The 26476-nt window shown below is 37.4% G+C and overlaps 1 protein-coding gene across 7 annotated transcripts in view; it reads left to right on the top strand.

The window, feature by feature from the left end:
• Nucleotides 1-1837: 1837 nt before the first annotated feature.
• The window catches only part of KCNH5 (potassium voltage-gated channel subfamily H member 5), a 350572-nt gene continuing 325933 nt past the window's right edge, over nucleotides 1838-26476 (top strand). Inside the window, exons 1-4 of one of the 7 annotated variants that reach the window (XM_055538282.1) lie at nucleotides 1838-2357; nucleotides 12816-13036; nucleotides 13575-13681; nucleotides 18530-18658. In XM_055538282.1, coding sequence (XP_055394257.1) covers nucleotides 13579-13681; nucleotides 18530-18658 — 232 coding nt within the window. In that variant the 5' untranslated portion in view covers nucleotides 1838-2357; nucleotides 12816-13036; nucleotides 13575-13578. Of the gene's footprint in view, nucleotides 2358-4907; nucleotides 5060-5197; nucleotides 5214-12815; nucleotides 13037-13574; nucleotides 13682-17551; nucleotides 17702-18529; nucleotides 18659-26476 lie in introns of those variants that run through there. The other 6 variants (XM_055538284.1, XM_055538281.1, XM_055538283.1 and 3 more) reach the window with 6 other exon arrangements.

The following is a 26476-nucleotide window of genomic DNA, read 5'->3' as shown; positions in this document are numbered from 1 at the left end:
TCTTTGAACGTTTTTTATTTCACTCATTAACATTCCAATGTTTATTTCCTCCTATTTAATTTTGGTTTAATAGCTATTATTTTTCTAGTTTTTTTCCATGTAAAAGTTTAGATAATTGATTTTAAACTTTTCATTAAAAATAAACTTTTAAAATGAGAAATTTCTCCCTAAGCATTGCTTTAAATATATACCACAAACTTATTATCATCCAATTAAAAATATCTTCTATATTTCTTTTAATTCTACTTTGACCCAGTGGTTTAGAAATTGGATAACATCCAAATGCTTTAGATTTTTCTAAATAATTAAAAGATGACTTTTGATTAAATTACTTTGAGGTCAGAAAATATCAGTCAGTTCAGTTGCTCAGTCGTATCTGACTCTTTGAGATCCCATGGAATGTAGAATGCCAGATTTCCCTATCATCAAACTTCCAGAGCTTGTTCAAACTCATGTTCAACGAGTCAGTGATGCCATCCAACCATCTCATCCTCTTTTCTCCTGCTTTCAGTCTTTCCCAGAATCAGGGTCTTTTCTAATGAATCAGTTCTTCACATCAGGTGGCCAATGTATTGAAGCTTCAGCTTCAGCATCAGTCCTTCCAATAAATACTCAGGACTGATTTCCTTTAGGATTGACTGGTTTGATCTCCTTGTAGCATGTGGTTGAAAATAATGTCTTTGAATAATTTTATTTTAAAAAGAGGCTTTAAAAATTTTAAGTTACACTTCTGTAAATCAAGGAAATCAGTCCTGAATATTCATTGGAAGGACTGATGCTGAAGCTAAAACTCCAATACTTTGGCCACCTGATGTGAAGGACTGACTCCTTGGAAAGACCCTGATGCTGAGAAAGATTGAAGGCAGGAGGAGAAGGAGATGACAGAAGATGAAATGGCTGGATGGCATCACTGACTCAATGGACATGAGTTTGAGTAAACTCCGGGAGCTGGCAATGGACAGGGAGTCCTGGCTTGCTGCAGTCCATGGGGTCGCAAAGAGTTGGACACGACTGAGCAACTGAACTGAACTGAACTGAAATCAAGGAAAGGAAAGGAAAGGTTAGTCATTCAGTCATGTCTGATTCTTTGCAACCCCATGGACTGTAGCCCTCCAGGCTCCTCTGTTCATGGGATTCTCCAGGCAAGAATACTCGAGTGGATAGCCATTCCCTTCTCCAGGGGATCTTCCTGACCCAGGGATCGAACCCTGGTCTCCCACATTGCAGGCAGATTCCTTACCATCTGAGCCACCAGGGAAGCCCTTCTGTAAATAAAACTGATATACAAAGAATTTGTCCCATCATGTTAAAATTACATTAATACACTTTTTGGAGGAGTTATCCAAAGTTGCCTCTGCTTTTAAGTTTAATATTCTCAATTTGTGAAGAAGTGACTGTAGCCTTAGTCTTAAACTGTTTTTAGCTGTGATTGTTATAGTCATTAACATTTATTTACTATTAACCATACTTTATTTTCATAGCATAGTATTTACTTGAATGCAAGAGTATTGTAAACTAACTTCTTTTCAATGGAGTTTTTAGTTCATATGCAAATCTCGTACTTGTTGCAGATCTCACTTGCTGGTCATACTATGCTAATAATAATTTCAAGGATATGTTTTATTATTTGTGCTATAAACACCAGTTACATTTGTTTTTTTTTTTTTTTTTTTTTAGTGAATTTGTGTTTTTAATTACTTGTACATGGTTAAATGATGCTAAAAAACTTCCCTTTTCTTCTTTCTTCTTTAGAATCGAGTTTCTTACTGGGAAATGCCCAGATTGTGGATTGGCCTGTAGTTTATAGTAATGACGGTTTTTGCAAACTCTCTGGGTATCATCGAGCTGACGTCATGCAGAAGAGTAGCACTTGCAGGTAGGTAAAAGAACAGCTCAGGAATGTTTTCTAAAGTTTAACTAAACGTTGAAGGTGATTAAAAGACTTAAATTTAGACTCACTGTGATATCATGATTTGTGATAAGAAATACATATTTGGTCTTCCACCCAGTTCCTGGCACTGAGCTCCTCAATTCTTGGCTTTTCTTGTGATATGTTAATGAGGTAACCTTTGGAAAGCCCTTAGATAACCTAAGGATGGGGTTGACTGCCAGAGAAATCAACCATGTGATTAGAAGCGGTTGAATCAGTACCAGTGGCAATGATTTAATCAGTTATTACTGTGTAAATGAAGCTTCCATAAAAACTCAGAGGACAGGTTCAGAGACCTTCCAGTTGGGGCAACGTGTAGAAGAGCCGAGAGTAAAATATCTGGCAAGGGCGTGGAAGTCCCCTACCTTGCCTCTGCATCTGCTCCATGTGTCTGAGTTATATCCTTTTATGATAAACCGGAAGTCTGGTAAGTAAAATGTTTCTCTGAGCTCTGTGAGTTGCTCTAGCAAATTATTCAAACCAAAGGAAGAGGTCTTGGGAACCTCTGATTTATAACTGGTGCTGAAGTCTAAGGTTGGTATTATGGGAACCAATCTGAATTAGGTGAATTAGAAGTACAGCCAACACCTAGGCTTGTGCTGATGCCTGAAGTCAGTGGGAGGGCAGTCATGTGGGACAGAACCCTCAATGTTCAACCTGCAGAATCTGATGCTGCCTCTGGATAGATAGTTGGAATTGGAATTCCAATTCCCCTCTCCCCCAGATTGGAATTGAGAACCTATTGACTCATGTAAAACCTACAGGGCAAAAATTATATTAGAATATTAAGGAGATTAAATTGTCAGTAGAAATATGTAGTTTAAGAGGCACTGGTGAGAGCTTTTGCTAAGAGAAGTATTCTTGCATAGCTGTGAATTTATCAATTCATTCAATAAATATTTTTTAATCACCCTCTATGGGCCATGAACTGTTCTATGTGCCAAGTGATCAGTGTTGTTGTTCAGTTGCTCAGTCATGTCTGACTCTTTGCAACCCCATGGACTACAGCACGCCAGGCTTCCCTGTCCTTCACCATCTCCTGGAGCTTGCCCAAACTCATGTCCATTGAGTCGGTGATGTCATCCAACTATTTCTTCCTCTGTTGTCCCCTTCTCCTCCTGCCTTCAATCTTTCCCAGCATCAGGGTCTTTTCTAATGAGTCAGTTCTTTGCATCAGATGGCCAAAGTATTGGAGCTTCAGCATTAGTCCTTCCAATGAATATTCAGGGTTGATTTCTTTTAGGATTGACTGGTTTGATCTCCTTGCAGTCCAAGTCACTCTAATGAGTCCAACACCACAGGACTGGAGAAACAGACTTAGGGAGGGCACAAACAAAACCTTGTGCTCACCAGGACCTACAAGAGACTGAACCAGACGTGCCTGTGAGTGTCCAGGAGTTTCTGGCAGAGGTGTGGGTCAACAGTGGCAAGCTGCAGGGCCAGGGGCACTGAATACAACAGTCCTGGGAGCTGTGACTTGATGGCATAGATCCTTTTGAAGGAGGTCGCCTTACCACCATTGTAAAAGTTGTTCAGTCATGTCTGACTCTTTGTGACTCCATGGACTATACAGTCCATGGAATTCTCTAGGCCAAAATACTGGAGTGGGTAGCCTTTCTCTTCTGCAGGGGATCTTCCCAACCCAAAGATTGAACCCAGGTCTTCTGCATTACAGGCAGATTCTTTACCATCTGAGCCACAAGGGAAGCCCATTACTGCCATTAACCCTAGCCTTAGGCCCAACTACAGGGAGGGAACACAGCCCTGCCTATCAGCAGAAAATTGGATTAAAGATTTACTGAGCATGGCCCTGCCCACCAGAGCAAGAGCCAGGTTTACTCACAGCTGGAACCTCCCAATCAGGAAACTTCCACAAGCCTCTTATCCTTATTCATCAGAGAGCAGATAGAACAAAACCACCATCACAGAAAACTAACCAAAACTGATCACGTGGATCACAGCCTTGTCTAACTCAATGAGACTATGAACCATGCCATGTAGGGCCATGCAAAATGGACGGGTCATGGTGGACAGTTCTGACAAAATGTGGTCCACTGGAGAAGGGAATGGCAAACCACTTCAGCATTCTTGCCTTGAGAACCCCATGAACTGTATGAAAAGGCAAAAATTTAAAGTGATCATTGGAGCAGCCTATATCAGAGACCCACTGATATCATCAGTGATGATATCACTGATATCATCAGTGGATATCATCCAGAACTTTTTGAGTTGCTAAAACTGTCTTCAACATACAGTCAGCAACTATCAACCAAGTAGGACATGGTTTTAAACATTTAAAAAGATCAAAAGTTCTTTCATCTTGAATAAATCACACATACTTTTGTCATGTTGGTTTGTTGTACCACTGCTATTTTGTTTGACTTATGTAAAACAGAATCTGGCATTTATATTATTTATAACAATGCTTTTAAAATATTCCATATCTGTGAGCTTAAAGAGAGTATTACCAAAAAAGATCATAAAAAAGAAAAGGAAGCTGTATGTAAGGAACCAATTTAGAACTAAAAACTTTTCACAATATTTCAGTAAGACCAGATGGGATGTTTTTTCCTTGAGTTAATTTTTCTTTAACGCTCCCACTTAACTAAGTACCAAAAATCATGTTATTTTAGAACTGCAAGGTATATGAATTATTTTCTACTCCATATTCTTTATTTTTCAGAAGGAAAAAACTTGAGGTAGAGTTAGGTTAAGGGATTTGCCCAGGGAAACAGTGGTTGATATTTTTCTACCTATTTTTCTTTCTTTTTTTCCTACCCATTTATGCTGCAAAACATTATATGCATGTACAAATATATATATTCTACATCTTCATGAAGGGTAGGGATTTCATATGGAGTCTAAACCTGACTATTTATGGAAATCACTTAGAGAGGTTTAGCAAAACATAGATTCTCAGACCTCACCTTAAGCCTATTGAATCAGGATCACCCCAGGTGGGTAGGTGGGAGCAGGAATCAGTACTTTTAACCAGCAGCTCAGATGGTTCTGATGCTTAGTGAGCTTTAAGAAATTATCTGTTCAAACATCCTCCTCTTCCAGTTATCCTCATTTTCTCTCTATTAAAGTAATTCTCACATTCAGCCTTCACTTCCAGGCGTGAAATTGGTAAGTGGGAGCAATGGAAAACGGTGGCCCCTCTTTGAGAGACTCCCTTTCTTAGCACTGTTGTCTCTTGTGCCTTTTATCTGTGGGGTGGATATATTAGCTCTCAGCCTAGCACTCTCATTGAGGTGTGTGTTCTAAGTTCTGGGAGGCTAAGGTTTGTATGGACCATTTCTGCTCCCTTATGTCTCAGCAGGGTTTAGATTAAATGTTATTATATAGTTTTGAATTCTAGTTAAATATGGACACAAATAATTTCATAGTGAGGGTAACCTTGTAAACAAATCAAAGAATTTTACTGATTTTAATAATGACAAGTTTTAGACAGAATATGAAACTACACATCGGTGGGTATTTGTCTTTCCCAATCCTTCTCTCATTAGACCAGGTGAAGAGAGTAAAAAATTAAATATATTCCTCAGTTTGTGCCAATATTATCATTGTGATTACTCCAGACAAAGTCTCTATTTTATTTGTTTTATTTTATTTCTTTTCTCCTTCATTCCATCCTCCTTCATCTTCCATAGTTATTCATTTTAGTATATTTATTTTATGTCTTTCTAACAATTCCATTTCTAAAATAAATATGTGTATTCTTGTAATGATGTTGCTTTATGTGCATTTGTTTTTAAGGCCTGCCTAATTTATACTGTGCAGTAAAATATGCAATTTCTTGCTCTTTTCATTCACCATTATGTTCTTGAGATTTTTTTGTTGCTATATCATAATCTGTTTCATCATGTCTGACCATTTTATAGTGTTCTCATAGCCTTCATTTTCGTTATCCACTTTACTAGTCTTGAATGCCAACTTCTGCCACTTTGCTACTCCAACAACTTGGAGGTAAACATCCTTATAGCCATCTTCTTGTGGCCCCATGTGAGAAGTTGTCTGTCACTATGCCCAGAAATAAGATTGCTGTACAGAATATATGGAGAATATATGCATAAATTGTAAATTAACTGCTGTCAGATTGCTGTCCAGAACAGCCCTCTGTTTTCACTCTTATCTGCCATGAGGGAAGGTTATAGAGTTCCCTGGTGGCTCAGACGGTACAGCATCTGCCTACAGTGTGGGAGACCCGGGTTCAATCCCTGGGTCGGGAAGATCTCCTGGAGAAGGAAGTGGCAATCCACTCCAGTATTCTTGCTTGGAAAATCCCATGGATGGAGGAACCTGGTAGGCTACAGTCCATGGGGTCGCAAAGAGTCAGACATGACTGAACGACTTCACTTTCACATCCTTGTACTTTATAATAGCAGCTAAATTTCTATTAAAAAATCTGATGTGTGCCATGTACTGTCTCATTTTTATTTCAGCTAAAATTTCAAAAACTATTTTTTATGAAATTTCTGGATTCCTAGGAATTTCAAATGTTCATTTTATTATTTAATAGTTGCATTTCCAAGCTTTTGGACTGTTGCTGCATACTGAAGGACATAAAACACATTGTGTGTTAGAAAGAGATTGTATGTAGGTTTTGGGGGAATGGCATTTAAAAACATCTGATCTTATATCAGGACCCTTATAAAGTCCTGACATTAGAGACATACTGTCATAGTTCAGGTAAAAAGCACTTTAGCATTCTACTTTTGATTAATCTGAGCCTTTTAAAAGCCTGTTCTGCTTTTTAAAAAATTATTTTTATTTATTTTTACTTTTTAAGATAGAAGGGTGGGAAGACCAATCATATACGTAGAGAGGATAGGAGTAGGCATTCGAATACAATTTTTTCCCCCACCCCGGAAGGCCCATTAATAATCCTTAACCAAGCTATCAGATTAGACAATAAAGCAGAGATGTTAAATGACACTTTGTTTTGACAAGTAGTTTTATTAACACAGGGTTACCTCAGTCAACAAGAGAACACTCCACATGAAGGATATCAGTCAGTCCCTTTCCATTTGGCTGAGGGCTTTGCTTCACACTGAGGCAAGTACTGGAGGGCAGAGTGCCTCAGTGATCAGGTCACACTCCAAACATTAGAGATGGCTGATGCTAGCTAGTCCTAGCTTCCGTTAATTACATGTCATGGATTTAGCTTTTATGACTCGATCTAAATTCTTTTAAGCTCATATAAATTAATGGGCTGTGAAACCTTTTATGATCCATTGTAGAAAGTATGTAATGCTTTGATTTATTATGAAATTACTTCTTTCAGATTTTGAAAGCTGTTCCTATTTATTTCTAAATCCTTCTCCTCACTCTCACTTAGGCTTCTTTTTGATCCTTTGACTATAGATTTCAGCCCATCCTGTGATTAACTTTCATGATGATTTTACTTTTATGGCTGAGTCTGAGGTGGAGACCACATATTTTTAAGTCAATCTGTGTGGTTTCTGTGATGAAGCATTTGCTAGGCTGTGAACGACAGCCTGTATGTAATATTATCCTTTACTTGTGGGGACTGAATGTATATGGGCTTAGTTCAAGAACATTGTTAACCCTTAGCAGATATTTTAAAGTTAGTTTCTACTGTACAGTGAAAGTGAATCAGTTCCTGCATTGCAGTGGATTCTTTACCAGGGCTACCAGGGAAGCCCTTATGTATACATATATCCCTTCTTTTGTGGATTTCCTTCTCATTTAGGTCACCACAGAGCACTGAGTAGAGTTCCCTGAGCTCTACAGTAAGTTCACATTGTTGGCCATTAGCAGGTTAAGATAGATGGGCCATATTTATGATTAGCTTATATATTTTCTCAGTGTGCACTTTCCTTTCTCCCATGGAAGTCTGTCAACATGGTAGCTGTCCTTCCTGTCTGGGATCATAATGAGGCTCATTTGTGAGATTATGATGGCAGAACAAGGGATCCAAAAATAAGTAAATCTTGCTATAAAGCAAAGCCACTGGTCCCTAGAAGTTTCCAGGGTAGGATGTATGTGAAAGATACACTGCCAAATGCTCAGGCAAGCTGGATATGGCCCAAGCTAGCCTTCAGGAAATCTCTCTCACTCCCAAGATCAGAACTTCCCACAAGTTAGTTCTGTGGCAAGATAAGTGGCCAGAGTATCCAGCAGCAGGCTGTGGGTGAATTTATACCTCAATGTCATGGGCTCACAAAGAAAGAAGACACACAAAATGATGTGTGTATCTCTTTCAGACACAGTGACTCTGCCCAGTAGCAGGAATGAACCAGCTCTTGCCCTCAAATTGTAAAGGATCAAGGGAGTAGGGTTGGGGCTGGAAGGGCCTTCTTCTAACCCCACCCATGAGAAGCATTCCAGTAATAATTCAGTGATTGTATAGTACATTATAATTTATAACTTCATGTACATTATCCTTTTTAATTCTCACTGTCTGAGTTATATTAACATTATCATCCCTGGTGGCTCAGAAGGTAAAGAATCTGCTTGCAGGCAAGGAAACCCCAGTTTGATTCCTGGATAAGGTAGATCCCCTGGAGAAGGGAATGGCTACCCACTCCAGGGTTCTTGCCTGGCAAATTCCATGGACAGGGGAGTCTGGTAGGCTACAGTCCATGGGGTCACAAAGAGTTGGACATGTCTGAGCAATTAACATTTTCGCTTTTCACGGATGAAAGAACTAAGAGTCAGAGAAGTTAAACAACTTGGCCATGGATTATACAGTTTATAAACGGTCCTCTAAGTGCAGTGGTCCTCTGTTATATCATGGCTGCTCCATATTATAGCAGGGATAGATGGCTTCTGTGCACCTAATTTTATTTTCTGTCCAATAGGACAACAGTGCAGCTGTGGAAGTCATTTATCATTACTGAAGGGGAGTTTTGCGATCCAAAACAGTAATTTGAAGTTCTATAGTTTTTTAGTATTCCCTTTATATATTCCTGGAGGATAGTCAATAAGATACATAAAAGCTGTATAAAATTATTTTATAGATATGTGGTTTCTAAAGTCTGATGATTATCATTTCTAAATCTTGTTTCCATTCAAATACTATTAACCATTCAAAGACTGCATTGAACTTCAGTCATCTGGAGTCAGGTTGCAGGAAACCTCAGTAAAGAAACTCAGTATTTACATATAAGGAAAGCTGAGCAAGTAAGCAAATGTGCCACACCCATAGTACCCATAGTATATGCAGAAGCACTGGTTTAGTCATTTTGGTTTAGACAGTGCTGGGTGGAAATACTTTCAAAATTTGAATTACTTTCCAGAACACTTGCCTTGAAAGAATGGATAATACATTTCAGACATTCTTTTGGGTCATTTTGAAATACTTTGTACTATTTAACTGCTGTATTTTACTACTAAAATATGTGTTCTGTCACTGGAAATACATAGTTTAATAAGCTTAAAAATATGAGTGAAACAATATAAGATATAAAATATTATTTTTGAAAAATTATTCAGAGTATAATAATCTGGCTTTTTTTTTTCTTAAAATGCCCCTATTTTTCTTAGAACAGGCTATTTTAGCATTGGGAGAGCTAAAGGAATGGGTTATAGAATTTTCAGAGTTTGAGAAACTGCTTGTTTTCACCTTCTCTTTAGAATTTTAGCTGAATCAAACTTGTGTTGTATTCCTTCTTAAGTGTTACTGTTACATCAGTTTCCAAGATAGTTTCTTTGATTCTTTTATTTAGTTGTAATTTATCTTTAATCCTATTAGAGTTAATTTTTCACCAATTTTGTTCTTGTTCCTTGTTATATTTTAGATGATTTCTTTTTCATGTTTTTTTGTTGGCCAATTGTGAATATTGTGTTTTGGTTTACTGAACCATCAGTTCAGTACAGTTCAGTCGCTCAGTCGTGTCTGACTCTTTGCGACCCCATGAATTGCAGCATGCCAGGCCTCCCTGTCCATCACCAACTCCCGGAGTTCACTCAAACTCACGTCCATCGAGTCAGTGATGCCATCCAGCCATCTCGTCCTCTGTCGTCCCCTTCTCCTCCTGCCCCCAATCCCTCCCAGCATCAGAGTCTTTTCCAATGAGTCAACTCATCGCATGAGGTGGCCAAAGTACTGGAGTTTCAGCTTTAGCATCATCCCTTCCAAAGAACACCCAGGGCTGATCTCCTTCAGAATGGACTGGTTGGATCTCCTTGCAGTCCAAGGGACTCTCAAGAGTCTTCTCCAACACCACAGTTCAAAAGCATCAATTCTTAGGTGTTCAGCTTTCTTCACAGTCTAACTCTCACATCCATACACGACCATTGGGAAAACCATAGCCTTGACTAGACGGACCTTTGTTGGCAAAGTAATGTCTCTGCTTTCCAATATGCTATCTAGGTTGGTCATAACTTTCCTTCCAAGGAGTAAACATCTTTTAATTTCATGGCTGCAATCACCATCTGTAGTGATTTTGGAGCCCCCCAAAATAAAGCCTGACACTGTTTCCACTGTTTCCCCATCTATTTCCCATGAAGTGATGGGACCAGATGCCATGATCTTTTTTTCTGAATGTTGAGCTTTAAGCCAACTTTTTCACTCTCCACTTTCACTTTCATCAAGAGGCTTTTTAGTTCCTCTTCACTTTCTGCCATAAGGGCGGTGTCATCTGCATATCTGAGGTTATTGAAATTTCCCCCGGCAATCTTGATTCCAGCTTGTGCTTCTTCCAGCCCAGCGTTTCTCATGATGTACTCTGCATATAAGTTAAATAAGCAGGGTGACAATATACAGTCTTGATGTACTCCTTTTCCTATTTATTGAACCATAGACTCTGACATTTAGTAATAGGAGTAAATGCTTTTTCTTTTCTTAAAGACCACACACATTTAGTAGTTTAATTACTCATATCATACTTTTTGTTTTTGTGTGTTTTAATATTTTCTCTTTAGTAGAGTCTTTAGATTAAAAATATCAGTCAATAAAAAGTTTACCTGTCTTTAAAAAAATATTAGCAGTATTAAACTAGTGTTTTGTTTTGGTGGAGGAAAGGAGGGTGACTTTGTTCACTTTAACTGAGGAATTCTAATTTACTTTTGATGCCCTCAGAGATTTTTATAAAACTCACATGACGGTAAGTCAGTCTTTGACAGGAACAGTGGCTTTTCAATGCCCTCTGAGGCATCATGTGCTAGTCTGGCTGTAAGATTATGGAGTTAGAACCTGTCATCCTATTCTAAGATTTTCTTGCTTATTTTACTATTATAATGAAAATTAACTATTCCTTTTTAATAAAAAATACAAGTAATTGAAAATTCAGGATACAGATTGGAGAACATTTGGTTGGTGACATCTATCAGTGGGCTTCCCTGATGGCTCAGACAGTAAAGAACCTGCCTGCAAAGCAGGATTTGATCCCAGGGTCCAGAAGATCCCCTGGAGAAGGGAATGGCTACCCACTCCAGTACTCTTACCTGGAGAATTCCAAGGACAGAGGAGCCTGGTGGGCTATAGTCCATGGGAGTCACAAAAAGTCAGACACAACTGAGCTACTAACACTTTCAATTTCATCTATCAGTACTTTCTTAGTTTCTAGAATTTTAGTTGCTCGGGTTGGTGTTACCATATGATGGGTCGTTACTCTGTAATTTTTAGTTGTGATATGGTATCATCGTTGAATCCTGCTAGTTTTCCTGGTTCTTGCTAACAAACTATGCTTTTCATGTTGTAAACTTTCTAGATTGAGATATTCAGGAGCAGATTTCCTATGAAGATAAAAAACCTTAACCTTTATGCCTTTCTGTGAGTGTATGGCTTTCAAGGCTCTGTACTTAATTTTGTTTTATAAATTGAGTATTCTTCTCCTTAAAGAGGGCCTCTAGAGCTGTATAAGCTTCAGGCCCCACCACACTTGGATTTACTGCTGGCTAATAAGTTAATGTCTTGGAAATTCTAAGAAGAGCAATGACAAAGATATACTTGAGGCTTCAAAAACTGTCAAGTCACACATATTTTTCCTGGTGGAAGAAATTACCTGGACAATCATAGCAACTAGTAGAACTGGGTATTTGAAACCAGATGCACAGCTTATGATTGCAAAAGCATCAGGAATAGTTTTAGAGTCTTGTACTCCTTTGACTGAGTTCTGTTCTGTAAATTTGCAGACTTTTGGTGAAGTTCTCTTAAAAAAAAAATAGATAATTTCAAATGTTAGGAAATGTTTGTGAGATGTGGAAGTTTACTCTTTGATCTCTGTTTTTATGTTCCTCTAGCCATAGTAATAGCATATGTCCCCTTCAATTTCTCTTCTTTATTTTCCTTCCGTTAGGTCTACTTGTATGTATTTCAAAAAAATCCTTATAAGTAACGAGAATGCCAATTCAGTAATGCATATAATACTGAATCTTCACATTTCATTGTAGTATGGGAATGTGAAAAAAACCATACAAGCTGAAAGCATGTAGTGTGACCTTAATACTCAATGAAAAAGTATGATTGTTCCGTGACCTTTAACAATGTGTGTCAAAGCATTAAAGAAAATCTCTTTCTGTTGGTTTTAAGTGCAGGGAAATGAAAATAATGGTAACACTAATATTTATTTAGTACATTATTTAATGATCTATAACATTAGAAACATTGAGATTAAAGTGTTTCCTTTCTTTGCAAAAACCTATCAAGTCATTTGAACAATTCTTGCATTCTTGTAATATATTTTATGATATGAAGAGAGCATTTTTTTCTACCTCTTAGCAAACAGTATACTTCTTTTAAGTTTGAATCCTCTTCAACTTTATCCTTTTACTTTCAGTACTGTGAATTACTTCCTAGTACTCCTTTAATGTGAAGGTTTTTTTTTTAATGGTATTATTACATCCTCTGGGAAACGTTGGTCTTTTTTACAACAATCCTTTTCCTGATTTATGTTGATGGGTTTGTCCTCACTAGGTTCCTCTGGCTGCATATTTCAAGTCTCTCAAGTACAGCAATGTCAACATCCCGCCATTCTTTTAGAAGAAATAACTTCTTTTATGTTTAATGTGAATTTCACCTCCACCAGGATCACTTTACATTCCTTTGGTGGCCTTTACTCTTTGATGGTGAATTCCTGCTTTTATTCATGCATTTTTGTAAAATGTCCCATGAGTGTACCACTGAGAGACAAGGAGGTAACACCTGCACGCTTTGCTGTCTGTGCATGAGCTGAGTGGTGGATGCACTGTAATTCTGACAGGCTTTAAAACAAGTAGTGAAATTGATCACTGATTGTTATGGGTACTTGTTATTTATTCGTGACTTGTAGACTGATGATCTAGCAGCAAAGTTTATACTTTATGGTATCAATCATAGTTAATATACTATGAAAACCAAAATTTGGGAAACTGGTATTATTTAACAAAAGGATTGTTTAAGTAGCTAAAATTGATGCATACTGCACTTGTGTAAAGTAAGGACTGTTTTTGTCTCTTACTCTTTCTCACTATATGTTCAAAATCACTTAAAAAGCTATCTTCTAACAAGAGTTTAATAGTCAAGATTAAAACATGGTTTAACTATTTTAGTTCATTTTGTGGGAGCAATTATTTTGTAACTAAATTTGAATACTTAATTTAAAAGAGACAAGTATATGATTTTATGTAGCATTTGAAAAGCAACCCCAAACTGAAATGGATTGTTTGGTGTTTTTTTTTTTTTTTTTTCTTCCAGTTTTATGTATGGAGAATTGACTGACAAAAAAACCATTGAGAAAGTCAGGCAGACTTTTGACAACTACGAGTCAAACTGCTTTGAAGTTCTCTTGTACAAGAAAAACAGTAGGTATCTATGTCATCAATAAGATGCGTCAACTCCTTATTAATATTATATATTGGTAAGTGGTAGCTAACTATAGTGTAGAGAGAATATAAAAGATTTATTGCTTCTCTTGGCAGGAGGTATTTGTAAAAATTAAATAGCAAAATTAATAAATAATACTTATGAAAAACAACCTTTTGAGGAATGAAAGAAAAATATAATGCATTTTGAATGTGATTTCTTTTGTGTGTCAGATGGCAGGTTGTTTTGTGATTAATACCCATGGTAAAGATCCTATAGTTATGTGACAGCAGCCAAAAGTGACTGAGAAATTCATTCATTTCTTCTTATGGTTAAAGGGAAAGTGGATTGTTATCAGTGAGAATGTTATCTTTCAACATATACATAGATGACATGTGAGTGTATGGTGTCTACCTGAGGTGAATCTTTACCAATATGGCTGTTTGCTAGACCAGACTGCTTTGTTGGAAGACTGGTGAGAATAGGTGTTACTTTCAGAAAGTACCATTCACATCTGGTAACTTTGTATTGATTGTATGTGCTGTTGTCTAATGATGGGAGGTATGAGTGGTCAGTTGTCCATTATACAATCACATAATAGCTCATGATATGGGTCTTAGGTAATTATGGGTGAGTTTGATGAGACTCTCCAATAGAGTTTGGAGGAAACAAACAACAAACAAAAAACCAACTAATACACTCATCAACCAAGTCTCCTTTCTAATTTGTTTTCTATGAATAGTCACTTACTTTATTTCTTTGTTGTTGCATTTCCAAATGGGCCTTTTTTTTTTTTAAAGAACAGTCACTGCATAAGATGAGTCAGTTTATTTAGTGTTAATGGTTAAATGATAGCGAAGCCAATTATTATCTTTAGTGAAAATTGATGGTTACTAAATTCTTTCCCAGTTCAGGAAGCATTCTAGCTTCAACAGGAAATGCTTGTACCAAGTGTAGTGCTGGTTGGGTTTTGTGAAGCATAGTTTATCCTCTCCATTGTACCTTAAATGTTTGTTCCCTGTTGAATATTTAGGTTTTCTTTTTATTAATAGGCCATCACAGGGATAACGACAACCATAGGCATTGGTTCACATTAGTAGTGAAGTTCCCATTACCGGGTGGTACTGGCAATGGAAGAATTAGTTTCAATGGTTTTACCTAAGGAATGTTCTATCATCTTATTTTTCATTTTAGAATCAAGACTGAAAATATATTTCTCTTTGACACCATATCCAAATGTCTATTGGCTTGTCAACTACAGAACAATCCATTCTGAATAATCAGCTCTGTCTTCTATAAGAGAAGAGCCAGTTTCTAGGTGCTTTCTGGGCTTTTTCACTAGATTCAAACACATACTGATATTCTGTAGCCAAAACTTGTATGCCAAAGCTCCCTTTCTTTCTTTCTTTTATTTGCCTCACCACAAGGGAGGATCTTAATTCCCTCACCAGGGATTGACTTATACCCCTGCAGTGGAAGTGCAGGGTCCTAACCACTGGACCACCAGGGAATGCCCCCTTTCATTTTTATACAGGGTTGTTACCCCTTGAATGACTTCAATATGTACCTCAAGTTTAGCAAATGATTTACTATTATTCCATATTACTAAGGTCATTTTAGGGGCTTCCTTGATACCTCAGTTGGTAAAGAATCTGCCTGCAATGTAGGAGACCTTGATCTGATTCCTGGGTCGGGAAGATCCTCTGAACAAGAGATGGGCTACCCACTCCAGTATTCTTGGGCTTCCCTTGTGGCTCATCTGGTAAAGAATTTGCCTGCAATGCGGGAGACCTGGGTTTGATCCCTGGGTTGGGAAGATGCCCTGGAGAAGGGAAAGGCTACCCACTCCAGTATTCTGACTGGAGAGTTCCATGGACTGTAGAGTTGGACACGGCTGAGCAACTTTTACTTCACTAAAGTCATTTTTACCCTGAGATTTGAACAGAATAACCTTTTTTTTTTTTTCTGATTTTAAAGCTTCAAAGCCAGATCCATAGTTTCTGATTTTCTCAAAAATACCTTGTGGAAATTTTGTTTTGTTTATATCCTTTAAATCATGTTAGCAATAACGTTAATATTTCATTTCTAAAAGTTTCCTATGAAGATGGTTTGGATAGTTTGCTTTATTTTAATAGTGCGTAATAATTGTCTGGCCCTTGTTCAGGCCTATCTGATTCTTTTCAGATAACTTATATATACATAGTTGTCTGTTTGGAGTCAGTAGGGATTATGGCACATAGCACTCTATATTAAAACTCCTGTCATTTCTGGATAGTATCTGCATTGAGTTTTTTCCTTAATATGATGAATAGATATTGTCCATGCACTAAAATGGAGTTCTCCTATACTTAAAAGCAGCTTTAAAAAATCTTGTAAATAGTTAGCTAAAGGCTTCTGAACATCAACAGAAAAAAGTGTGCTCTTATGATGTTTTTTAATGTTAGAAAAATTCACACATCTGTAGAGAATGTTTTGGGAATGCCGAAATCTTGGCCTGAATGCCAAGTCCTCCCAACACTTCCATTAAATAATTAGCTAAACACCATTTGCAAAAGGAGAGATTGAGATATCTGATTTAATATGTATCACAATTGACATTTCAGTTTGCAGCCTCAGTTCTTTAGGTCCAATGCTCTGATTATAGTGGGTTGCTTATACTGTTGAGAAAAAAAATAGTGGCTCTGGGAGGATGACTGAAAATGGATCTTTCTGTTTACACAAAGGCAGACCTGTGATAGCTAGGGCAACTCCAAATAATCAATGCCAGGGTACTGCCTTGAGTTTCCAGCAGCTACAGGTTTCTCTACCTAACCCTCCCAGACTTTCCATCACCTTGAACTTCAAATCCAGAATATAGATATTCGCCAGCCATGCAGCAAAAACTCAGCCTCCTTGGAGAAGTCTGAGCCTGTGACTAAACTTGAAAAAAGTATACTGTGATTTCTGAAAGCAATTTTAACAACAGCTCTGACTCAATGCCGAAATTTGAAAAGTTGCTGTTTTCCTTGGAAGGTCTGAGCTGTAACATCATCTCTTTCTATTTAGATTTCTAGCAGACCTTGGAAAACGACTTATTTTTAATGCCCTTTTCTCTCTGTTTATGACCCACTGCCTCAAGCTCACTGTGTTGGAACAGCCATAGGCCATGTATCTGTGAGCGTCTGGGTCTGGTGATTTGTCAAACTGTGCACATCACTCACAGTTCATGGACACAGTGTGTAAAATAAGAAGCAGAAAACAAAGAACAAGCCTTCCTGGGAGATGGTGGGATTGTTTTTGAGTTCCCTGTCTCATCCTGTAATCATCTGGGAAAAGGCTATGTCCTTCTGTAGGCTCCCTGGGGCTGCAAAGGACCTGGTTGTCAGAACTAAATATTTATAAAAACCTCTTCTCTGGAATTCTTTGACTTCTAGCATCCGGTAGTCAAGTCACCTATTCCGTGTAAATGGCAAATTTTCCTTTATGGTGATATTTTCAGTGGACAATTTTTGACCACAGATATGGAGATGCTTCTTATAGGTTTTCATTGAAAGTCACTAACAGGCTATCGACTTTCCTCTAAAGATTAAATATTAACAGCTGCACATCTCACTCCCCAAATCCTAAACTTGACAAAAGACCATATGTCTTTAAAATAGACTATTCAGAGAGGCTTTACTGCACTGTGGCTTGGAAAGACTACAATGAAAAATGCATCATTTTGATTCTGATGGAAAATTCCCTCAGTGTTTTATCATTTGGTGAGTAATTACTCCTTTGAAGGCATTTCTTGTGTCTTCAAATATTTATTATTTGATGTAATGCCAGTTTCTGATTTGTCCAAATCCTAAGGCTTGAATACTTTGAAACACTGTGCCTTCTGAAGTCTGCAGGAGCTATTGTTTGAAGATCATTGTGACAGAGTCCAGGCTCATGCTTTGAGCAAGGGAAGTTGGAAGCATGAAGATTCTCATGAAGATGTCTGAGACTTTCAAGGCCTGGGGACATTTTTTTCTTTAACACTGCCTTAAAGTCTTCAGGTATAGCTTTGGGTACTCAGGCTTGTAGTGTTACTGACATCCTATCTCTCTGATGGGGGGATGTGGTCAGAGCTGAAGAGTTTAAGTCTGTTTGATTGATGAGAGAAACTTGAGGTAGAAACAGCAATTCAAAAGTTCCTGCAAGAGAAATACTTATCAAAGCACCAGGTATTGATGTTGAAGTAGACCGGAAACACTTCTCGAAGTAACACGGAGAAGCGCATAGGAATGCTCACACTTGGTGAGAACATGGAAGGGAGTTGTTGAAAGCCACAGTGGTGTAGAGACCCAGATCTAAAGGTGACACTGAAAGAAAAGTGAAAGTGTTAGTCCCTCAGTCATGTCCAACTCTTTATGACCCCAGAGACTGTAGCTCACCAGGCTCCTCCATCCATGGAAATTTCTAGGCAAGAATACAGGAGTGGGTAACCATTCCCTTCTTCAGAGGATCTTCCTGACCCAGGGGATTGTCCTGACCCAGGCCTCCCTCACTGCAGGCAGATTCTTTACCATCTGAGCCACCAGGAAGCCCCATTAACAACACTTAAATAGCAAGACTGTCTTTATTCCACTGTATTATGAAATGATGCCCTGTGCTTTATTTTCAAATTTTGATATTTTGATTTGAAAAACATATTCATTAATTTTTGAGCAGCTGGTAGTTGATATAAAATGAAAATTGTACTGATTCTTTTCAGTAATTAAAATACTGTTGTTTTGGTGCTGATTCCTGACATAGCAGTTCGTGGCTGAAGGAGGAGGGAAAGCAGGAGACCAAATCATTGTGGTGTCTGCATCACACTCTGTTGTCCTTTCTCTCTTTTCCAGGAACCCCTGTTTGGTTTTATATGCAAATTGCACCGATAAGAAATGAACATGAAAAGGTGGTTTTGTTCCTATGCACTTTCAAGGATATTACGTTGTTCAAACAGCCAATAGAGGATGATTCAACAAAAGGTAATTTTCAAAGGAATTCCCATACTTAAGGATTAGCCTGTCATTTAAATATAGTATTATTATTTTAACAATATCCATGGGTTGAGCTTTTAAAACAAAATTTTACTATGTGGGCTTTCCTTGGCTTTATATTTATTCTAGTAATTGTCCAGAATCAATTTTATTCAATCATGTTGTTTGAATGGAAATAGGACATTGAAATATTAGGTGGTTAACTTAATTATTATAAGAGAAATTGAGACAAACTATAAGGAAGAGATTTCACGAAGCATTATAATTTTGAATCAATATGGGAATTTCAACAACTTCTATCATACTGAGACTTAGAAACAAAAAGTATAACAGCTTCTGGGGTTGTTTGGTGAAGTTCTACTGGAGCACAGTTGATTAGTTGATTGAATTTTGTTATATTGATTAGAGCATGAATAGTTGACTTTTTCAGGCTACTTTTCTTCCTTTATTTAGTTGTTGTAGATTCTCTTGGGTAGATGTTGTTTAATTATGTAAAGAACAATTTTGTCATCCAGAAAGTGGCTGGCAAAATGCAAACATTCTGATTGGAGTCTTATTGACTATAATATTCAGAGAGACTACTATAGAAGACATTAGTGAGTGGTATGAGCTTCTATCCCCTTTTATATGTAATTTACTCTCATTTTATTCTCTCTAATTATTTTTAAATTAGAAACTGATGTCATATAAATGAAGAAATTTAAATACCCTTAGAAGAAGTTTTTATGAAATGGTATTTTTAATTATCTCTTAGAAGACTAAAAATGGATTGTTTTCTTTACATTTAACAAACATTGCATTTTTTTACCTCTTAAAAAAAAACTGGCACAGCAATTTTAATATTTTCAACTGTAATCATAATCAGAGAAAAATTACATGTATATATCTCTCTCTCACATATGTACACTCATGTATGTGTGTGTATGCTCAGTTTCTGTTTAGCATCAGATTGTAAGAGGAAAATTTTATGAAGTGCAGACCATTTAAAGTATGACAGAGAACAATTCATTGTGACTATTTCTGAAAATGTGTATGCAAAAATCATCTCCTGGAAGTTCAAATAAAGTATTGACTTTTCGACTTGTACTACCAGTTGATGATTTTACCTGTAGACCCGGTATCTAGGAAGTTTAGGATATATTGTAATACTATTTTTAAAGAATAGTTTTCTAATAGTGTTTAGGTGTATTGCCCCTTTGTTTTGAAATTCAAGGTGCTCCATCCAACAGCAGCAGAATGCATATTCTTCTCAAATTACGTGGAACATTCACTAGATAGATCATATTCTGGCCATAAAACACACTTTAAAAGCTTAGCTGCTGCTGCTGCTAAGTTGCTTCAGTCGCGTGCGACTCTGTGCTACCCCAGAGATGGCAGCCCACCAGGCTCCCCCATCCCTGGGATTCTCCAGGCAAAAACACTGGAGTGGGTTGCCCTTTCCTTCTCCAATGTATGAAAGTGAAAATTGAAAGGGAAGTCGCTCAGTCGTGTCCAACTCTTAGCGACCCCATGGACTGCAGCCTACCAGGCTCCTCCGTCCATGGGATTTTCCAGGCAAGAGTACTGGAGTGGGGTGCCATTGCCTCCTCGGAAAGCTTTGCTGCTGCTGCTAAGTCACTTCAGTCGTGTCCGACTCTGTGCGACCCCAGAGACGGCAGCCCACCAGGCTCCCCTGTCCCTGGGATTCTCCAGGCAAGAACACTGGAGTGGGTTGCCATTTCCTTCTCCAATACATGAAAGTGAAGTCACTCAGTAAAAGAGTATAAATCTTGCAAGATATGTTCTCAGATCACAATGGAGTTAAGCCAGGAATCAATGAGAGGAAGACAGGTAGAAAATCTCCAAATATTTGGAAACTAACAGATTTCTAAATACCCCACGGGTCAAAGAAGAAGTCTTAAGATAAATTACAAAAATATTTTGAACTAAATGAAGATTTAAGTATGACATATCAAGTTTCTGAGATGTAAAAGCAGTGCTTAAAGGGAAATGTATATCATTAAATGCATATATTTGAAATGAAGAAAGTATGAAACTAAATATCTAAGCTTTCACCTTAGGCAACTAGACAAAGAAGAATAATTTAAACCAAAGCAAGCTGAAGACAAGAAGTAATAAACCTTAGAGTAGAAATCAATGAAATAGAAAAAAATTAGAGAGAATCACTGCAACCCAAAAGCTGATTCTTGGAAAAGAATGTTTAAGTTAGCAAACCTCTAGCCAGGATAACCAAGAAAAAGGGAGAAGGGACAAATTACCATTACCAGAAATTAAAGAAGGACTATCACTACATATCCCATGAGCATAAAAGCATGTAAAGAAATACTTTGAGTGACTTGATAGCCACTGCATCAATAACAGTTAAAATGGACCAATTCCTTGAAAGACACAAACTACCAAAACTCATGATAGGAGGAATAGATAACCTGAATTGTCCTATATCTATTAAATAAGTTAATAATAAATAAAGTTCCAAAATAAGAAGTGCTGCTGCTGCTAAGTTGCTTCAGTCATGTCCGACTCTGTGCGACCCCATAGACGGCAGCCCACCAGGCTCCCCCGTCCCTGGGATTCTCCAGGCAAGAATACTGGAGTGGGTTGCCATTTCCTTCTCCAATACATGAAAGTGAAAAGTGAAAGTGAAGTCGCTCAGTCGTGTCCGACTCTTAGTGACCCCATGGACTGCAGCCTACCAGGCTCCTCCATCCATGGGATTTTCCAGGCAAGAGTACTGGAGTGGGGTGCCATTGCCTTCTCCAATAAGAAGTGCAGATAGTTTTATTGGTGAATTCACAGTCTCTTCCAGAAAACAGTGGTAGAGAAAACTCTTCTTACTCATTCTATGAGGTCAGTTCCATCATACCAAAACCAGAAAAAGATATTACAGAGTAACATTTCTCATGAATGTAGATATAAAAGTCCTCAACAAAAATAGATTGCGAGGATGTGTTAAAAGAATTACACTTAATGACTAAGTGAGATTTATTCCACATGGAAAGATGTTTCAAAATTAAAAAACCTATCACTCTCATTCATAGTACTGATATTAGGTTAAAGAAGAAAATTGATTTGATCATATCAGTTGGCAAATAAAAAGTATTTCGCCACACCCAAAAGTTGTTCATGATAAAAACTCACAGCAAAATAGGAATAGAGAACTTCCTTAACTTGACAAGAAACATTTATGAAAAACCTGCAGCTAATGGCTGTCTGTATCTTAAAGTGCCATATATATTTAAAAAAATTTTTATTTTATGGTAGAGTAGAGTTGATTAACTATGTTGTGTTATTAATAGTTTCAGGTATATAGCAAAGCGATTCCTTTTTCAAATTCTTTTCCCATTTTTTTTATTACAAAGTACTGGGCAGAGTTCCCTATGCTATACAGTAGGTCCTTATTGGTTATCCATTTTAAATATAGCAATGTGCACATGTCAATCTCCCAATCTGTCCCTCCCTCTGCCCTTTCCCCCTGGTAACCATAAGTTTGTTCTCTAAGTCTGTTAGTTTGTTTCTGTTTTGTATATGTTTGTTTGTATCATTTTTTAAACATTCTGCATATAAGCAATACCTTATGATATTTGTCTTTCTCTGTCTGACTTACTTCACTTATTTTGATAAATCTCCAGGTCCATCCATGTTGCTGCAGATGGCATTATTTCATTCTTTATAATGACTGAGTTATATTCCTATATATATATATATATATATATATTTATACCACATCTTTATTCATTCATCTTTGATGGACTTTTAGGTTGCTTTCATATCCTGGCTATTGTAAATGGTACTTCAGTGAACATCGCAGTGCACATATCCTTTCGAATCATGTTTTTCTTGTGATATATGCTCAGGCGTGGGATTGCTGGGTTCTATGGTAGCTCTATCTTTAGTTTTTTTAAGGAATCTCCATACTATTTTCCATAGTGGCTGCACCAAGTTACATTCTACATTTGTAGACTTTGATGAAGCTCATTCTGACAAGTGTGAGGTGATATATCATTTGTTTTTCTCTTATAGTAATTAGTGATGTTGAACATCTTTTCATGTGCCTCTTGGCCATCTGTGTCTTCTCTGAGAAATATCTATTCTTGTCTTCTGCCTATTTTTTGATTGAATTGTTTGTTTTTTAATATTGAGCTTCAGTGAATTGCTTGTAAATTTTGGTAAAGTGCTATATTCTAAAATAAAAGATAAATGATTGGCAAATGACTTGTGACCCAGCATATTCTTCAGATGAATTTTACTTGCCTTCATACATGAATGATTGCCAGACTGAGTAAAAAACCACAGACTTTTCCCCTCAAAAATATTTATACATTTTTAACTTTCATATTTAATGGTTATTGTTTTTCTCTTTCACTTTAACTAACTTCATGGCACAGCTAAAGTTGGCCAAGAAAAGTACAGTACTTTCTCACAGGTTTGACCTGCTGAACATTAATGGTGGTATCTGTTTATGGAAACTAAAAGTTGGCAGCATTTTACAATGAGGTTGGGAGAAAGGGTGCTAATGTTGAAAGACTGACCTTTATTTCTCAAGCTAATAGCTCTCCATTTATCTGCCTCTTCCTCCATCTCTTTGTATCCTTTCATCAGACTCATAGAGCTCTTTCTCTTTTGAATGCATTATTTTATTCTTACAAAAATGAACTCCATTTAAATAAACTCGAGACAACTCAGACCACTTGATTTTTGAGTAATCTGTTCAATAGACCTGTAAATTAAAATTTATAGGGAAAATCAAACCTCATTGTGAAAACCTTAGACTAAAATATCTCTTTCCAATTTGTAGTGGAAGAGCTTATTTTAAATAGATTTTTATTTTGAGACTCCTCCACACCTTTAAAATGCATAACAGATTTCTAAAAAAGTATTGCACAATGTAACTGTGAATGGTGTATATAAGCTACTTTCTATTATTCATGTGAGTTGTAAATTTAATATGAAAAATTCAATAGAACTAAAATATTTATGCCATTAAGCAATCATCCAACTATCCCTATGAAGCTAGCATATCAGAAAGTATATTTTGAAAACTTGGCGCAAAAATGCATCTTTCAACTTTTTAGTTGAGCAAAGAGGACCATAGAACTTTTGGGAAAGAGCAGATGAGATTTTGTGATAACACCAGAGTATCAATATGATTCGAGTATAGAACATTGAACATGGAGGAAGCAATGTTATTTTTTTATTGGAATATAAATGCTTTGCATTTTGTGTTAGTTTTTATTGGAATATAAATGCTTTGCATTTTGTGTTAGTTTCTGCTGTATGATCAAGTGAATCAGTCATATGCATACATATATCCCTTGCCTCTTGGAGCTCCCTCTCACAGCCTCCTCTCACCTCTCTAGATCATCACAGAACACCTTGCTGAACTTGTGCTTATAGCAGCTCCTCACCAACTATCTATTTAACACACGGTGGTGTATATATGTTAATCTTAATCTCTCTCTCTCTTCATCCCACCCTACCCCGCCCTGCACCATGCCTACATGTCCATTCTCTATGTCTGCATCTCTCTTCCTGCCTTGAAAATAGGTTCATCTGTACCATTTTTTCCTAGATTCTACATATATAGTAATCTTACTTTAGATTCAACCTTGGGCACCAGAGTTACTTAACATGAGCCTTTTTGTGACTCTTCTAGGAGTATTTTTTCTTTTTGTTTATTTTATTTATTTATTTTTCCCCAACCAAGCATGCTGACTGAGCACACAGTATGGTCCTGGCACTATTAACTAGGTTTTGGAGATACAAAGTTCCTTCCATCATATCCTAATGGGGAGAGGGGTGGTGTGAAAACAGATTGATATATAATGGAAGCTTTCTTCTGATTACTCTTATTTTCTCAGTAAAAGAGGAAACATGGTTATCAACTGAGATTAAGGATGGTGAGGAGGTAAGGAGGAGTTGAAGGGGAGAGGAGGAGGAGGAGGAGGTATGAAACAGTTGTGTAGAGAGTGGAGCAGTGAGTGGCAAAGGTTAAATTCAGCAGGTTTTCAGTGCAGCACTAAGGTCCATGTGAGACTTGTGGTCATGCATTTCGTTAGTATCTATGAGCATGATGATGTGTTTACTCTACCCTAGTAGAAGGCGATGGTACCCTACTCCAGTACTCTTGCCTGGAAAATTCCATGGACAGAGGAGCCTGGTAGGCTGCAGTCCATGGGGTCGCTGAGAGTCGGACATGACTGAGCAACTTCACTTTCACTTTTCACTTTCATGCATTGGAGAAGGAAATGGCAACCCACTCCGGTGTTCTTGCCTGGAGAATCCCAGGGACGGTGGAGCCTGGTGGGCTTCCGTCTATGGGGTCACACAGAGTCAGACACGACTGAAGCGACTTAGCAGCAGCAGCAGCAGTGTAGTCAAAGGTGTGTAGATGGTGAAGTAGGTGAGTTGAATCCAACCAGAGTTGGGATTTGGTTAGGTGGGCAAGATGAAAAGAATCAGGGAGCTCCAGGATCAGGGAGAAGGGATCAAGGAGCTGAGGATATTTGCAATAGAGTAGGTTGAAGGTGTTTGCAAAAATTTGAAGCAATACTTAGATAGTAAAAGCTTGGCTTTTACTTGGGGATATAGAAAATAGTGTTTTAAATGCAGAACAAACAAGTGAATCCACACATAGGAAAGCCAGGATATAACTTTTTAAAACATTTGTAGAACAAGGCCATTTTGCCTTTTTTAATGTGGAAAAGGGGCAGTGATTGGAACAAAGGTCCATATCTTTTAAGAATGTGACAAAAGTGATTGGAATTGGTATCAGTCTCCTTCGGCTTATATTGGTATTTTTACCAAGAACCTCAGACATATAGGTCAAAAACCTGAGTAAATTGGCTAACTGTGAATTGTACTTCTAAGTTGTATCTGGAGTGGTAACTACAGTGTAATGGCAGCCAACTAATTTGAGAGTAGCACTTCCTCATATGATCACCAAAACTTCATTCTAGATGAATTTCTGCCTTTGAAATTAATGGCACTGAAGGATGTCAACTTACATATACATGAAGGGTGGTAACTATTGAAGGGCAAGAAACCAGTCTTGATTAAGCAGTTACTACGTGTCAGGAGCTTTGTATTCTTTATAGCTCATTCCTATAATTCTGAAAATTAGTGTTATTATCTCCATTTTACTGTTGAAGATTCTGACACTCAAAGTCTGACTGATTTTCAATCCAATGTTCTCTCTATTGGACCATGCTGCCTTATCCCTTTCCAGTGGATACTTATTGGGGTTTGGCCACCTTAAACCCCCTGCTCTCCTTTTTCCCTACAAAGATGAAGCACAGGTTGAGAATAGTCCAATTCTGACAGGACTGTACTGTTTTGAATCAACAGAATTTACTGATGATAATTCAAGGGGGGGAAAGAGTTTTTGTTATCTTTTGTTTCTGATACTGAGGTCCTGGACTGTTGCTCAGATTATCAGTCAGTGGTACCTGATACATCATTTATAATAATACAAAGGGGAAAAATGACAGCCAAGAAATCCATTCTGTTGATTACCCATATGTGTTCTAAAAGCGATGGTTCAAATCTCTGCCCATTTATATAGTACAGTATTTTCAAACAGATTCAGAAACTGCCAAGACACTTAACAGTGTGAAATATCCTGTGCCAAATAGTTATGGCATCTTTGTGCCAATAATTGAGACAAAAAAAGTTCCTGTAGAATGAAAATAACAGCAAAAATAGCAGCCTTCCCCTTGTAGGAAGCCAATGGTTTTCTTTAAAGAGGAAACAACAGATGAAATATGAGTAATTATACCATGTAGTCTCTTTGGCCAAGAGTATAATTGT

This window comes from Bubalus kerabau, chromosome 10 (genome assembly GCF_029407905.1).
Source record: "Bubalus kerabau isolate K-KA32 ecotype Philippines breed swamp buffalo chromosome 10, PCC_UOA_SB_1v2, whole genome shotgun sequence".
In the NCBI taxonomy this organism is placed as follows: Eukaryota; Metazoa; Chordata; class Mammalia; order Artiodactyla; family Bovidae; genus Bubalus; species Bubalus kerabau.
The sequence above is the reverse complement of the archived record's forward strand: the minus strand, read 5'-3'. Positions and strand labels throughout refer to the sequence as shown.